This window comes from Tasmannia lanceolata, unplaced genomic scaffold (assembly GCF_043159265.1).
Source record: "Tasmannia lanceolata isolate RefF3 unplaced genomic scaffold, GAP_Taslan_0.1 ptg000037l, whole genome shotgun sequence".
Taxonomy (NCBI): domain Eukaryota; kingdom Viridiplantae; phylum Streptophyta; class Magnoliopsida; order Canellales; family Winteraceae; genus Tasmannia; species Tasmannia lanceolata.
In genome coordinates, this window is record NW_027518714.1 from 58,772,761 (window position 1) to 58,789,307 (window position 16,547).

Here is a 16,547-nt window from a genome sequence, read left to right on the forward strand (position 1 = left end):
TACTAGCACTCTCTTGTTTTACTAATGCGGATGCTTACTTTTCTTAATTTTTAATTAGTTGTTGATGACTTTTAAGAAATTGTAATAGCTTTTAATTAACTTAGTAGAAAAGTAAAATGAATAGAAAGTAGCAATAAGGGAGTGATGATATCATTTGCCGACAAGGTTTTAAATTTTGGCTTCCGAGATAATTTAGGACTTAGCCGAAATCCCGAAATTTTGGCCGAAATTCGGTAAAGGCACATGAAATTTTGATTTTTTTGGGCCGAAATTAGAAATTTGGGAAAGGAATTAAAAATTAATATTTGTTTTCAAATTTTGCGTAAATTGACGAAATTTCCTACGTTTCGCCAATTTCGGTTTCAGACTCTTTCGGTTTCGGTCTTCACTTTGGATTTCGGACAAGATTTTCGGGACATGGTTTTTTCACTCCGCATTAAGATAATGCCCTGCCCGCCCCCCCCCCCCCCCCCCCCCCCCCCCGAAAAAAAAATAAAAAATAAAACTTGAACTGGGGGCGCATTATCCTAAAGCGGAGTGAAAAAATCATCTCCCTATTCCATGGAATATGTGTGTTATCCTACCACAAGCGGATCCAATCATCATACAACAAGTAGGCGACATGAAAGTTGGGTGCAATTATGAAAACAAGGGAGTGTGAAAATCAGTTTGTCAAAGAAAACGAACTGGGAGCAAAGCTTTACCATACCAGCGGCTGTGGACTCCAAACGTGCGCGACTACACAAAGAAAATAAATACAAACAATGTCCAAACAATCTCTCTCTCTCTCTCTCTCTCTCTCTCTCATATGGCCTCCCTCTTCCTTCTTTCTTCTTACAAACCCTCGCCTCCTTCTCCGAATTCAATTTCATCTTATCCATCTCATTTCCTTTCTTCTTCTCTTCGATTCCGTTCGAAAAAGAAGAAAAGCTATGGAGTTAGGGTTTCTATATGCAGAGCTGCATCCGTAGCCTTTCGCGATCTTCAACCCGATGATTTCCGCCATCCTCTCGACCAGCAGGTTTGAAACTTTGAATTTACACTCCTTATATCGTAATTTCAGAATGTTTTAACATGTAGTTCTTGCGGAATGAATTGGTAGTTGTATTGCGTTCTTTTCATTGTGATATTGATTTTATTTTGTGGTTTTGGATTTTAGTTGTAAGATTGGACTGGAAGTTTAGCATCAATTTTATTAAATTTCCTGTTTTCTTGTCGTGAATTTTGTGGCCGAGTTTTCTTTGTTCTTGTGATTTTTGGATTCGGTTTAGGTATTTTGTAATCTGCTTATAGTATTAGGTGCCGTTTTTTTCATTAGTGTGTATACATCTTTTGTTCTTTAGTATGAAAATGATAACTTTTTTTTTAATGTTTATTACTATATTTTAAATTATTGAGGGTACTCTGTTTATATAGGGTTGTTCAGAACTAATGATATATATGTTTTTGCAAGTTTCCTGGAACTTAGATTACATTTTCTTAGGCCATTTCTGGCATTTTTTTCATGATAGATTAGTGTCACCAAGTGGTGAGATAGGGGTGGGGGGAAAGACTAGAGAGCACGAATGAGTTAAGGGGGAGAAGCGGGTAAAAATCAGGAAAATTCGATCATATTTTGAGTGGAGCTTTTGTTTCATGTTTTTTAGGCTTTTCTTGCCCTCTCCTCGCTCAGTCCCTCTTTTAACTTTCCCTCTCCCACTGTCCCTCACCATTGCGTAAGCTAATATTCCAAGGAAAAAAATTATGGTAGCCAAACGTGCCCTTAGAGAAATTTTGCATTTTTGTTTGTTGGGAAATGATACAGTGTTGGATGTCAATTCTGAAGAGTTACCCACCGATAATCCTCAGCCATTAGTTCAAAAAAAAAAAGGAAGGAGAAGAAGAAGAGGAGGGGGAAGAAGAAAAAAAGAACTTTACTAGCAACTGATCATGAGGACATGAACTGGGCCCACTTACTTTAACTTCTTAGGAAGTGATAGGATCAAGTGGAACCTACTTTTATTTTTAGTTATTTTAATTTGAAGGAACCTACTTTTATTCACCGGACAATTTTGATGAGATGGTGATTTTTTTTTAACAAGTGAGGTTTGTTTTTAAAAAGTACACTGAAGAGACCAGCAAATAAACAAAAAATAAAATAAAATAGGAACAATAAAAGAAGCAAAGGAAAAGCTACAATGACATCTCATTCCATACAATCAGACTAGACAATAACTCCAAAATTTGCCAAGCGATCGACCAAGGGGTTGCCTTCATGGTGAATGTGGGAGAAGGAGCAATCCAGCCCCCTCAAAATATGAAAAGTTTCTCTAAACAAAGACCTGAACCTCATTAGGGGATAAGCTTCCCTTCTTATCCAGTGAATCCTTTTAAGTGAATCGACCTCAATCCACAAATTCTCAGCACCACTCCGAGCCAATAATCTAACTCCATTCTAGATCGCCCAAACTTTGACCTCCACGACATTGCAATCGCCGCAAGGTCCTTACTAACAGGGTTATAAGGATGGTGGCAAGGTCCCTACTAATAGGATGGTTATAAGATTCATCAATAGTGACTCACTATCAGTGATTCAGTGCTGATACTGAATCATTTCCCATTACTTATGCATTGGCAAGATTGGTAATATGCTCTGCCTTATTCCAATTTTATTTTTTCGTTGTCCTTGCAGAACACAATGCTTTTGAGGACCATTCCAGGGCTAAATGAACTTGGGAAGGCTTTATTAGGTAACACCTAAAATTTCTTAATCAGCCCACACATCACATCTAAGAAAATTGTATTTTTGTAGTCTTGTTAGAGTTCCATAGTTCTGCTTGGTGTTTTTTTTTTTTTTTGAATGTTAGAGTTAAAACTTTGGTACACTTACACTCCAATTCACTTTTTTTAATGGCCAATGACACTCTTCACTTAACCAAATCACTCTTTTTCATCCTTCTTGTTGGTGATAATTCCATTTTTACTTTAATGAAGACTTCTTTCGTGATTAATGTAAAATTTGTACTTGAAAAGGTTTCAAAATTTACTGAGTCGATTGCTGGAATAGTATTTATAATTCCATTTTTCCTTTAATCAGGATTTGTTTCCTTGTTAGTGTGAAATTTGCACTTCAAACTGTTTCAAAATTTACCGAGGCTATTGCTGGAATTGTATTGTCATTGCAGGACCAGTTACAGAGCAAGTCATGCTTCTCGAGAATATAGCAACATCCGTTCTTGTTGCTGAAAATCAGGTAATTAAATTTTCCAACAAAAGGCTGTATGTGGAAGACATGTTTATTTGGAGTAGGTTACATTATTTTAATCTTGCCTCCTTTGAATCCTGAAAATGACCTAAGCATACAGGCCTACTTGCTTTTAAGCAATCAAGGATGCTACACGATCCATCTACTTGTTTTCATGGTTATTATGGAAAGTAAACCTTTTGGGGGAATTGAAGGGGTGTTTCTTCTTGGTTGTGAGAAGGAAAAGCACTATAGGAAACATGATGTCAACCAAAGAAGCTCATGACTACTATTGAAGCTATATTTTTCTGCGCCAGTTTGATATCTGAAATTGCCCCTGAAACAATCAATAGTAATACTCAGTATGAGAAGAAATGAATTACTATTAAGCCACAGAAGCATTGGAGTTTCAGAATTAAATATCTTGAAATGAATAATTTCTATTTTCAGAATTGTTATAGTTTAACCTTATCCTGTTCTTGTTACACTTTTGACTAAATCATAGAATTAATAGCATGACTACTTTTTTTGATATGGTAGCATTATATTAATAGGAGAACCGAGATGGTCCTCAAAGATACAGCAAATAGCATGACTACTATTACATAGGAGACAATCAACAGTTCAGTATATAAGGAATTGGTGATCTATCAACTTTCAAAGATGAATCATTTTCATTTAAATCTTTGGATGGGGTTTGAAAATTTTCAGTCTAAACTCTAAAGCCACAAATATCAAGTGGTTATGATTGTCTCAAGGGGCCAGAAATCACCTTATACCTTGACCGTTATTACATAGGAAACAATCAACAGATCAGTATATATGTGGGAGATCTGCTCAACTATGTTAAATGTGTAACTTTTATTTTCCTTTTACCTTCTGGCTGACCATACTTCCTCCACCAGCTATTTAATTTCGTGGAAAGATGAGAGTATACTCTAATTGTGACTGTGTGTAGAATCTCATATGGACTGCAATCCTTAGGATCTGTTTGGATGCCACATGCAAGGGATCCTCAAGCAATCCGTAAGCAAAAAAATGATCTTTTCTTGAACTTTATGGTGTTTGTTTGCCAGTGTAGCATATCAAGTGGTTATGATTGTCTCAAGGGGCTAGAAAGCACCTTATACCTTGACCGTTATTACATAGGAAACAATCAACAGATCAGGATATATGTGGGAGATCTGCTCAACTATGTTAAATGTGTAACTTTTATTTTCCGTTTACCTTCTGGCTGACCATGGTTCCTCCACCAGCTATTTAATTTCGTGGAAAGATGAGAGTATACTCTAATTGTGACTGTGTGTAGAATCTCATATGGACTGCAATCCTTAGGATCTGTTTGGATGCCACATGCAAGGGATCCTCAAGCAATCCCTAAGCAAAAAAATGATCTTTTCTTGAACTTTATGGTGTTTGTTTGCCAATGTAGCATCCAAATCCCTAGAGACTACCAGACAAGAAACATGTGTAATAATTGCATGTCTTGTGATGTGGCATCACTTGGATTTACATATGAAATATCCCAAAAATGAAGAGATTTCTAGGTAATCTCTCTCTCTCTCTCTCTCTCTCTCTCTCTCTCTCTCTCTCCTGTTTTACTTCCATCCAAACAGAATAAAGAACATGGCTTTACCAGGGTTTTAATTGCATCCAAAATCCTGCCCTCCTTCATAGACTTTACTTCCCTAAAGGATTCTTAAGCATCCAAACAGATCCTTATGGACTCTTTCAGGTAGATGACCAGAGAAATAATCCTGCAACCGGAAGATTTGAAACTTATAATACATTGAACTGGTGTACAACCATACATTTGAGTTGGTTATCTACAATACTTGTTCATCTAGCTGCAATGCAGATGTTGATGACAGGGATGTTGAGTCTTAATATGATTAGTTAATTTCGTGTTCTTCTTATTATATATGATAAGCAGATGCCTTTGCCAAGACAAGGTGGTATATCTTAGCTACAATATTTGATAATATGTTAGGGAATGTTTGAAAAGTTCAGAACCAATGATCCCAAATTTGTTTTCTCTTATATTACAGATATAACATACTATTATTTTATTTTCCGTATGATAGAAGCCTTCTTTTTCAACCATCTTAAATGTTTTCCCGGACAGCTCCTGTGAAGGCTTAACCGAGTGCAAACCAACTAGGAAGAGCGTTTATTTTGAATTTGGTACCATGCCTTCGATGATGTTCACCAACCCACCCACCCACCCCCCCCCCCACCCCCCCCGGCAGTACGCATTCGCCCCCCCTATAACCTTTTTGACGTCAAATCATGTTAAAAGTGGGGTGAATGCATACTGCAGGGGGGTGAAAATATCACCACCCTAATTTTATTCCAAGAACGATATTTGTGACTTAGGTTACAAGGGACCTGCTTCACATTTTGCCTTTTCATTTATTTGTCTTTTCATTTCTACTTTTTTTTTTAACCTTATTAATTCAATTTTGTTATCTGTTTCAGCTTTCTGATCTTCATAAATTAATGGTCGAGGCTGCAGAAATACTAAACATTGAAGCTCCAGATCTGTACGTGCGTCAAAATCCTGTTCCGAATGCATTCACTTTAGCCATCAGTGGTAAAAAGCCATTTGTTGTTGTGCATACAAGCCTTGTGGAGCTTCTGACCAAGAGAGAGCTGCAGGTCTTCACTCTTTCCCTTTTTTTCTTTGTACACATGCTTCTGCATAATTATCACCTCATCTTCTAGTGTTTGCTAACCAAATGGATTCAGATTAACTTATGCCAGTTTTCTATTATGTAATGGTCTTTCATTGCTTAGAAAGAAGTACAAAATATTGATAGCATCGAAACTTCATGTCAAAGGATCGTAAGAACCTTATGTCTTGTGCTGAATTAAGTCGAAAAGATCATAGCTTTCAATGCCATGTTTTGCTTAATTGTTTCTACAGTGTTTCAACAATTGACATGTCTCATATTGTAGATCAAGTACATTATTGGAATTCAAAAAATGAGGAAACCAACTATGCGAGCTAGAAGAAACATGACCAACACGTGAATGTCACAATATTGCCCTGTCTTTATTGTTGACGGATTCTGGATGAAGTGCCATTCGATTCGATGGTCAAACTGGGTTGAGGAGATACAAACTACTGCCCATCATCTTCCTCATTTTCAAGTCCTGAAAGACACAAAACAAAGGAAAGAAGTTACATTGTAGTTTAGATTTTTTGTAAGATAGCTATAGATAATAAATTTGAAGAAAATGAAAGGACGTTAAGAACGAAAGGTAATGTCAAGGAAGAAGAAACTCTGAGTAAGGCTTCCTTTTCTAGAAATAAAAATAGTAAATCCATTTACAATGTTCAAGTTATCTATACTCAGACATGAATAAAATTAAAGGAAACCATCAGTTTTACCAATCATATGGTCTAACTCTGAGTCAATTACCTAGGAGTTGAACCGAGAAGAAAAGAAAGTCTGATGTGTGGAAGCATGAATACATGGCTGGCTCACAGTGGTTTTGGAACCTGATGATCTCTTTAGTAAAGCAAGACACTTTCAAAGATCATCGATGAGTTGGTCTCTCAATGAGTGTCCCGCCCGTCTTAGTCTAGAAGGGCTTCATGAGCTCCCTTGTCTCCATAGATATAGAGATCCCACCCTCTAGATATTATCTCAGCACCAGGACCCCTAAAACTCTGTCATATATGAAAATGAAGATCCCAACACATCTCTCTGGTGTGACTCTTTTTGCCATAATGAGTGCATTTCCCCTTGTCTCCCTTAGATGTTGTCAGACCACCACTATCTGCTTCTCTGCTTGAGCTGTCATCTTATCTCGAATTAAATACTAGAGTTGATTGCTAGTACTGAGATGCTACTACTCTAGGGAGCTTTGAGTTGGCTCTCCTACTTCCCTCTCCTCTGATGTAGTTATTTACCATCTCAACGGATGGTAGAGAATCCTTTCCTAGGACTTGAACCCTTTGAATTGAAGCCCAAGATCTGTGTTTAGTCCTATTAGGAACCCAAATACTTCTCTATATGTCTGCGCATATCCTCAATACTGGGAACAATGATTTGTAATGATCCAACTCTTCCCATTTGCTCCAGAGCATCCCATAATACTCCTCAACCGACATCTCCCACTGATCAAGATTTATTGTTTTCTGGTGTAACTAATACACTAGCACTATCATGTTTATGGGAATATGTTTTCACTTTTGTGCCTCATACCTCTTTGGCAGTTCAAAGAAAGAGTAGTCCCTTGTTGATACTTGGAATCATGGAATGTAGCAGCCTTGACATAACCGTAATGTTGGCTGTTTGTGGCGATTCCAAATAATTCTATCCGTCCAGTCTAACGGTCGTGGGCTGAACTCTAGGGTGGTACATGTAACTACTTCTGCCTGACAATGCACTTTCAGATGTTTCTTCAGCCTTATGTTTTCCAAGAAACATACATAAAGTTGCTTATTTGACTCCACGTTCATTTTTTTCAAAAAATCCCAAATACTACCTCCTTGTACAGCTGAAAAATTCTTCAAAAAATCAGTGTTAGCACCTTCAGTCGAGATCTGACCTGACTATGCTTAGATCTAATAAAAATAGGCCAGATCTGATATCTATGTTTTCAAAAGACTCAAACTGAAAAATTCATAAATACCTTGAAGATGATACCCATCAAATCATTGAATCCTTTTGCAGATCTAAGGGATAGTGAGTCATATTATGATGACATCAGCAGTATGGCCTAAGTATGCCTCTTTTTATCAAAGCTGGCCTAAGGATGTACCTTTTCATCAAAGCTCCAAGGCCTCTTTGATCCTTTTGATCTCTATTAGGTGTAGAAAGAGATCAAATCTATTCTTTACACTTGATCTACACCCACGCTGATTCCATGTAGTTGATCGAAATAGGAAGAAATGATGGAAGAAGAGAGAAAGAGAAGAAGAGAAAGTGGATTAGAGAATTCGAGGGAATGAGGGTTATCTCTCATCGTGGGGCATACCTATTTTATTAACTTAAGCAACAAAATAGAAAATGACAAGAATGCCCCTTACGTACCATGATAAAAGTTGGAAATATATCATAATCTCTAATACGGTAAAACTTGTGTGAGGTAATACCGTAATACTTCCGGGATCAGTGGGATGGTATTAATATAGACAGATTATTAACTCATCTAGGAAGAAAGTTCTAATAGTCAGTGATTATTAAATGGTACATAACAACTCTTTCAATGCAACCGAAGTGTTTCATTTTTTTGTGGAAAATCAAAAGAAGGCATACCAACCGTTTGAGTCCATTCGAACACCTTAGATAAGTTCTTTAAGTAGTCTTAGTAAATTTTCTCACATTAATATATAAAGCATTGGGACATGGCAAATGTTTGGAAACATTATTAAATAACAAGTTATAGAAGTTACTTAGGCTGGAGACCAAAGTAGGGACCGGTAATTTTTTTTAAAGTTGACAATTTTATTGATGCTATAAAAATTACAATGGAGACCAGGGGTCCCAACTTGCATTACATAGTATCAAGTAAGGTTGGCCAAGGGCATACCCCTTGGCCAATAGAACGAAACAAAAGCTACTGTTGTGAAACCGTTAAAGATAGATGAATACTTCCATGCCCTCCCACTATGCTAGTTCGCTATGTCCCTTCCCTTTCGAGATCTTCATCTACCGTATTCAAAGAGAAACCATCACCATACTTTAACCTTTCCTTTGCATTACCCAATGGCGTGAGAAAGGGACTAAAAATCCCCCATGAGATACTTCATATGAGTGCCTTGAAGAGAAACTCCAGGCCCCGGAAAGATTCCAAAACTATATACCTCCTGTACCACCCCCTGCACATCTATCATCACTAAACAAAATCCCAAATCTACATCCTACCTATACACTAACTTAAAGAGGTTATTAACCGGTAATTTTCTACTACAATAAAGAGGTTATTAACTTATCCAGTATTAGCTAAGAAAGGTTTTACTATATCTTTCGATACATATTACATCTTTGGAGGTTAGCCTTCTATCCCAGTCTTAGAGTTGCTATCATGAACCCAATGAAGCACCTGCACATCTATGATGAACCCAATGAAGCACCTGCACATCTTTCTATAGTTCGATCATAGTTCTTTCTACGATTGTTTATTAACTCTAAGTTCTATAACTATTCTTCACCAATGCATTTAAGCACAAACGAATGCAACGTGCAACATATAATGTCTAAAATAATTGCTGTGGTGGTGGGTTCTCAATGACACTTTCGTTCATGGAAGGTTCAGGCCGTAACATTTTGAATGTTCTGGCAGAGATTGTAAATTGGCTCATAGAGTTGTAAATGACTGGCATAGGATATCTTTATTTGTTCTAAATGATATGAAAATTTAATCGTTAGGGATCAATTTTCACCATCTAGTGTCCAGTTATTTTGAAGAACGGAGTCTAGTAACTTTTTTGAATCGTCGACCTTGTGGATTAACTGGACTTGAATTTGGATTTCCCCTGCTGATTTCTTTGTATGTAAGATGACTCCATTCACTTATTTGTTAAGATGTTCGCTCCAAATAGGCTGTTCTGGCTCATGAGTTGGGCCATTTGAAATGTGACCATGGTGTATGGCTTACATTTGCAAATATTCTAGCCATGGGAGCCTCCTCTGTGCCCGGTAAGTCTTTTGTTTTCTTATTCTAGAGATAAAATATTTTCTTTGGAAATATTCTAGAGCTGAAACGTATGAGAGATGTTATTTCCAATACCATCAGTGCTCTGACTTAGTCTCAATGCCTTCTGATATTCACAGGGTTGGGTAGATTTATTGCTCGGAGTTTGGAAGAACAGATATACCGGTGGGTCCGAGCAGCCGAGCTAACTTGCGATCGGGCAGCTCTTCTTGTTGCTCAAGACCCTAAGGTATACTATAATGAAGCCCACTCATTTCCCTATAAATTGTGGAAGGAAAAAAAAACCCAAGAAACATTTTTCCGTAAAATGTTTTTCTTGCCATCCAAACATGGCCTTAGTTTAAAATAAATTCCAAAACTTGCTTTCTTCTGAAATGACATGATATCACCTTTTCTATGGCGCCCAGTGTACACTTAATTTCTTATTGGCTTTGGAATATCATTTTAATATTACCAATGTTACCGTATCTTACAGTCAGCGACAATGCATGATAAAACGTGGTCGTCCATTGCTCCCTAGCTGTGTTCCCATGCCTGTGAAATCAATACCCTTTGTTCATCTCTTCAGAACCATAAACTCACTTGAATAGGCCACAAATATTCCTATGCTGTTCTGTTGTTTCCAACTACCTGGCTAGGGGTTACTAAATTATTGCCTGGCATTTGCCTAATTGTAGGGTTGCTAAGGAATGGGCAAATGCTGGTCAGTCACTGATGCTCAGAATTGTTGATATTTCCGGTCCAGTTGGCCAATTAGACTCTGAATAATCCTATTCTTTGTCAAATTACTCATCCTCTACTCCTTGGCATCTATTCTTTGTCAAATTACTCATCCTCTACTCCTTGGCATCTTTTTTTTTTAAATTTTACACACACACGTATATTTTGAATAGCAATGGTTAATAGCATTGGCATACCCTAATTTTAATAATCGTGTTTTCTTGTCACACTCATATCAAGAGGTGGTCGTCTCTGTTCTGATGAAACTAGCTGGAGGCTGCCCATCTCTAGCTGATCAACTTAATGTAGACGCATTTTTGGAGCAAGCTCGCTCATATGACATGGCTTCTTCAAGCCCTCTGGGTTGGTATATAAGGTGAGAATTTGCTTATTTTTTACGTGGGATGAAATTCGAGTGTTAATTTACTAGGCATGCAGAAACTGATCTGGGAAGTCTTTAACTGATCTTGTTTCAGGAATGCTCAGACAAGGCAGTTATCTCACCCTTTACCTGTATTGCGTGCCCGTGAAATTGATCAATGGTCAAGGAGTCAGGAATACCAATCTCTTCTGAGACGTGCAACACGACTCAATTCTGTTCAGAAAACACAACTCAATTCTGTTCAGAAAGTTTAGGATTCGCCTTATTATATAGGATTACAATCCACCTCGGGCTGAATCAACACAGATCTATAGGTAAGCCTCCAAGTTATGCTGCCCTCAATTTCGAAGAACCTTTTACATTCAGAAGCCATCGTCTCCTTCAACTTTTATTGTTTACCAATATAGGATTGCTATATATGCTGGAACGAAGGAGATGTGAATGAGAACCCTTCTGAAATTTGATACAGAACCCTTATCTAGTACATCACAGAACCATAAAATTACATGTTGAAACAACACCACGGCACGATGACTGAAATATAGATTATTCGCCTTAAGATGGTGGTATACCAATCTGACTCTTGAAGTCAGATGTTGTATTTTCTTTTTATATGATTTGTAATTATGTTATTGAGCACAACATTTGTAGACAGACTCATCAAACTACATATTGTACAACATCACTTGTGTATTTACCAAAACAAAATCTGGTTAACGGTATTAAATTTGCGTCTGCAACAACAGAATATTTAATATAAGGCGGCTTTTTAAGGGCTTATTTTTCTAGCCTTGCTGGCCTTGCTGTTCATATAGCAGACATTTATGTTGATTGGAGTCTTTGATTTGGTGGGCTACCATGTGTATGCACTATTGCTTAAAATTGTGTCGAATAGATGATCTTAGCAATCAGAGCCAAAATGTAGACCTGTTGTTCATTACTGTTTTGAATTTGCCATTTATACTCCACCTTTTCTTTTTATATACTAGTAAAATGGCACACTGCTATGGTTGTGGAATGGCTAGGAGTCTTAAGAGAGAGGAGACACCTATTGTCTTATACTTAAAACAAACAAAAATAAATACAAAAAGCAATAGAAAGATGAACTACTTACTTTTAACATTTCATTTAAAAATCAAATCTTAGGGATTTCTGTTTTAATTACCATTAGTTATATCACTTAATGTTGTATCAATACTTTTTATTTATTCACTTGAAATCGAGTTATTTTCGCCTTTTACTTTATTGATTCATTAGTGTTAGTGATATTGTTGCACTACCATGGTTTAATAATTGCACAAGCTCAGATTGTCTTTTCTTTTCTAAATTGGCTTCCAATAGCTTTTTGGGGACTGAAATAATCTTTGAGAGCTGTTTAAATAATAAAAAACAAGACGAGTTAGTGCAATTATCAAAACATGGTAGTGCCAACATCAGTAGCCTTATATATTTATCATTATGTACAGTAAAGAAACTATACACATGAAACATACATGATGCTATAATAAATGTGGGGTTTGTATCTGTAGATATAAATTATGAAATGCTTTACAAGTTTACAGATTTATACCTCCCATGTGTTGAATTTTTCATAATTTAAATTATTCTTTAAATAAAATAGATCTCGACCACCATTAAAGATAGGGATTTGCTAGCATCCATCGCAGAAGGCATTTTGCAGATGGGCTGTTGCATGTGAGAGCAGCCACACAGGCTCACTTTTCAGCAGATTTTGTCTTCATTGATGAGGTGACTGCTCTCACATGCAACAGCCCATCCACGAAATGCCTTCTACGATGGACACTAGCAAATCCCATAAAGATTTAAAAAAAAAAAAATTACCGGTGGACATTGTATTAGTTGGTAGTGGCTTTACCAATGCCACATTAAACAGCAGATTATTGACCACTAATAATCTACCGAAATTGGATTAATGGATCATCCAATCGAAAAGGCGATTTTGATTACCCCAATGTTTATCCATTTCTAAAATATTGTTGTAGGGTCTTTGTAAGATAAGTATGGAGAATTCTAGTTTGATGTTTCTAGGATGATCCTAGAATGTTGGGTGATTGTAGGGTGGCATGACATGAGAGGAGGGAGTTTATATTTAGGGGCAAACTTCTTATTTGCAAACCACCTCTTTCAGAACTTTTGTGAATTTTTTAAACCTGATAGTATTGAAGGGTTAAGCAGAAAATTATAAATAGTTTTGATGAGAGGCTAGATCAACTTCTATTTTTTTCACTTGTTTATCAGGAAAGCTTGGATCATTCAATAATGTGATTTATGAGGGATTTGCTAGCGTCCGAAGGCATTTCACAGATTGGCCTGTTGCATGTGAAAGCAGCCCCCTCTTGAATGAAGACAAAGTCTACTGACGAGTGATGCTCTCACATGACCCTTAAAGAATAGTTAGTTTTAAAGAATTGGTTTTTAATAGCTAATAAATGTAGACTAAAACAGAGTGAAAGTATTATTTTATGAGAAGGGATTTGCTAGCGTCCCAGAGAAGGCATTTCAAAGACAGACTGTTGCATCTGACAGCAGCCACATAGGATCATTTTTTCAGCAGATTTTGTCGTCATTCACAAGGTGGCTGCTGTCAGATGCAACAGACCATCTGGGAAATACCTTCTGCGATGGACACGCTAGCAAATCCCTAAAAACAAAGCTTGCCCTTGCTGAAGGATTTGCTTTGTCACTTTTAACCTGCCTTTTGCTAAAGAATTTGCTTTTTTTACCTCCCACATCACATGCACACACCACTGGCTTCAAATCATTTGTACCATTGGGCTCATAGTATTCCAAAGTATCCACAGAATTCAGATATCTACCTTTTGCTTTTTCAGCCGAAAGAACCCACCCATATGACAAGATTCTTCTTCTTTTCCTTTAACCCATTTGACTGTCTGGTGGGAGAAGGAAGAGGGAGGATTCTTATGGTGTTTTAAGGATAAAATTGTATATGGGTTTATTACAAAGACTCTATTTCACTTGAAAGGTCATAGCGGATTGTTATATAAGGCGCTCGATTGAGGGGAACAGCATAAGATCACATAGCAATGGAAGAAAGGAATTGGGAGTTCGGCATCGAAGAACAACTTCTTCTAGGAGAGTGACTATCAAAACTGGGAGGATCTGCAGCGATGATAGAGATAAGAGATTGAGCCGTGGATTTTGAGAAGCAGCATCGGTCTTTGGATCATGAGAACAGGGATTTGTGGAAGAAACAATCAATTTACATCTTATGTTAGAAATCGTGACAGTAAGGCTTAGGACCAGTTGATCTAGTTCGATCCTTGCTATCATGGGAAGCTGTAGTTTGATTCTTATGTTCTTCATGAATATCAAATTCAGTTCTCTATGATGGTAAGGACCGAACGAGACGAATTAAGGGTCATATGTCTTACTGTTGTGATTTCTAACAAAAGGCGGCACTATGTAGATAGATCGTTTGTTCCAAAAATCCTCATTCTCATCATCCACAGACTTAATGTCACTGATGAAATTCTATAACCCAATTTCTTCTTTCTGTCATTGTTGCTTTTTGCACCAGCACTGCCCTCGTCTTCACTGTTGAACGTGAGAAGCTAAATTGGTCGATCTCCGTATATAATTGTAATCTTTGATATTTCATGATTTAGATGCCCATATGTAATTGTAAACTTTGATAGTTTGATGTTTTCATGATATTTTGGTTATCTTGCCGAGGCTTTATCTTAAAGACTTTAATTTCCCCACTTATATACAGGTGCTAGCTTATGCAGGTGGCTACCGGGAAATAAGTTTCGAGGGTACAATGCCTACACTTAGAACAAGATCTGCACCCCAATTTCAAAGCCACAAGCATGCTTGTTCGTGGAGAAAAAATAGGAGTTAAGGAGGAGAGTCATGATATGTTTTTCATGATTTCGATCTTCTTGTATAATTGTAATCTTTGATGTTTTCATGATTTCAATCTCCGTATATAATTGTAATCTTTAATGTTTTCATGATTTCAATCTCCTTACATAATTGTAATCTTTGATGTTTTCATGATTTCTCAGGGGGAAATGGAAGAATGATTTATTCGCTTGTAAAAGAGGAAAAAAGAAGCAATACAAATTGATACTTGGCTGAATTCGCATATAGAGAGAGAGAGAAGGCATAAATCACGGGTTTTAATATTTTGATTTTGATAAACATCTCATCGGATACTTTCCTTCTAAGAGAGGAGAAGATATTCTTCTTCTTAATGACAGGGACTTGTACTGTAACTACTGTTAATAATTATATAACAAGATATGTGCTTTGATCCCAAGTTTTTATGACAGACTTGTAATAGGATCCAAAAAAAATTTATAAATGGGTCGGATCTGAATTCAGGCTATTGATTTTTTTTTACTGCCTAATGCATGATTAATTCGGGCTCATCATGACATGGAGAATAGTTTGGAGGATCATAATGAAGTTATGCCCATGGTTTTAAATTTCGACCGAAATCCGAAATTTTGGATTTCGGCGGAGACCGACACCGAAACCACACAAAACCGAAATGGTCATTTATTTCGGCCGAAATTTCGGTTTCCGAAATTTGACACAAAAAATCTGTTTTTTTTTTATATTAATTTAATATTTCACCGAAATTTTGTTAATTTCGGCTGAAATTTAATAATGAATAAACTTTTATTTTTATTTTTTTTTGTCCAGATTTCGACCGAAATTTTAAACCTTGGTTATGCCTAGGATTTTTATTTTATTTTTTATTTTTATTTTTATTTTTTGAACTTTTTGTGTGTGATGGCGAATCCATATTGATTGAGCACACATTATATACCTTAAGGAAGTTCTCGGACGCCAACAACAGAATATGTCGTGAAGTGGAGAGGCCTACTAAAGTAAGAAGCCATCTGGGAACCTATAAGAAGTTCAGCCTACGAGAAAACTATGTTCAAGAGTACTTGCAGAAGACATTGACGCAATTGAGTTGGAGAGCTTTACAACCATTTCAGCAGGAGATAGCTTGCTTACTACTTGTAGAATATAATATAATAATGCAATATTGTAAATACTAGGAGCACCGTGTCAAATCATGTTTCTAAAAATTATGATTCCAAAGCACCATTAGAGGGCAGTGAGCCACTAGGTGGTTAATAAATTTAGGGAGACTACTTATGTAAATCCCACCTAAGAATGCTTTAAGGGCTGTTAAACAAGGTGTTTGTGGGATAAGGAGAGAAGATAACTCCCTCTCATAAGGACTCTTAATAAGGATTGGCGAAGAGTCAGAATATTGATGAGAAGAGCCTGAAGAAGCAAAAGACTCAATCATTGGGTTGATAATGAATTTCTAATTGAAAAGTGGGGAACATTATTTTGTAGTGTTACAATGAGGTTGTTCCCTACTAAAAGCCTCAGTTCCATAGAAGATGAAAAACAGAGCTGCTGATTATTTAGCCAACTTCTCTGTGTGCATAGTTATCCATGCTAATGATGATGGATTAGGCCTTGCACCCCTACCACTCAGTGCCGACACCGTTTCAAATTCAAACAGACCAACAGTGTGTGAAG

The 16,547-nt window shown here is 36.9% G+C and overlaps 1 protein-coding gene across 5 annotated transcripts; it reads left to right on the forward strand.

Annotated features, from left to right (window-relative positions):
• Positions 1-713: 713 nt before the first annotated feature.
• LOC143861024 (Peptidase family M48 family protein) lies at positions 714-15,366 on the forward strand. 5 transcript variants are annotated; one of them, XR_013239853.1, is made up of 10 exons: positions 714-1,021; positions 2,672-2,729; positions 3,165-3,232; positions 5,702-5,881; positions 9,780-9,876; positions 10,012-10,121; positions 10,855-10,988; positions 11,089-11,308; positions 14,749-14,927; positions 15,044-15,366. XR_013239853.1 is itself a non-coding variant. In XM_077371909.1 (8 exons), the coding sequence occupies exons 1-8, from the start codon at positions 809-811 to the stop codon at positions 11,246-11,248; spliced, it is 1,020 nt and encodes a 339-aa protein (XP_077228024.1). In that variant the 5' UTR covers positions 715-808; the 3' UTR covers positions 11,249-11,782. The 5 variants fall into 5 exon arrangements, 1 of the variants encoding a protein (XP_077228024.1); XR_013239854.1 differs by having other exon boundaries at positions 14,749-14,872; XR_013239852.1 differs by lacking the exon at positions 15,044-15,366 and having other exon boundaries at positions 14,749-15,029.
• The last annotated feature ends 1,181 nt before the right edge of the window (positions 15,367-16,547 follow it).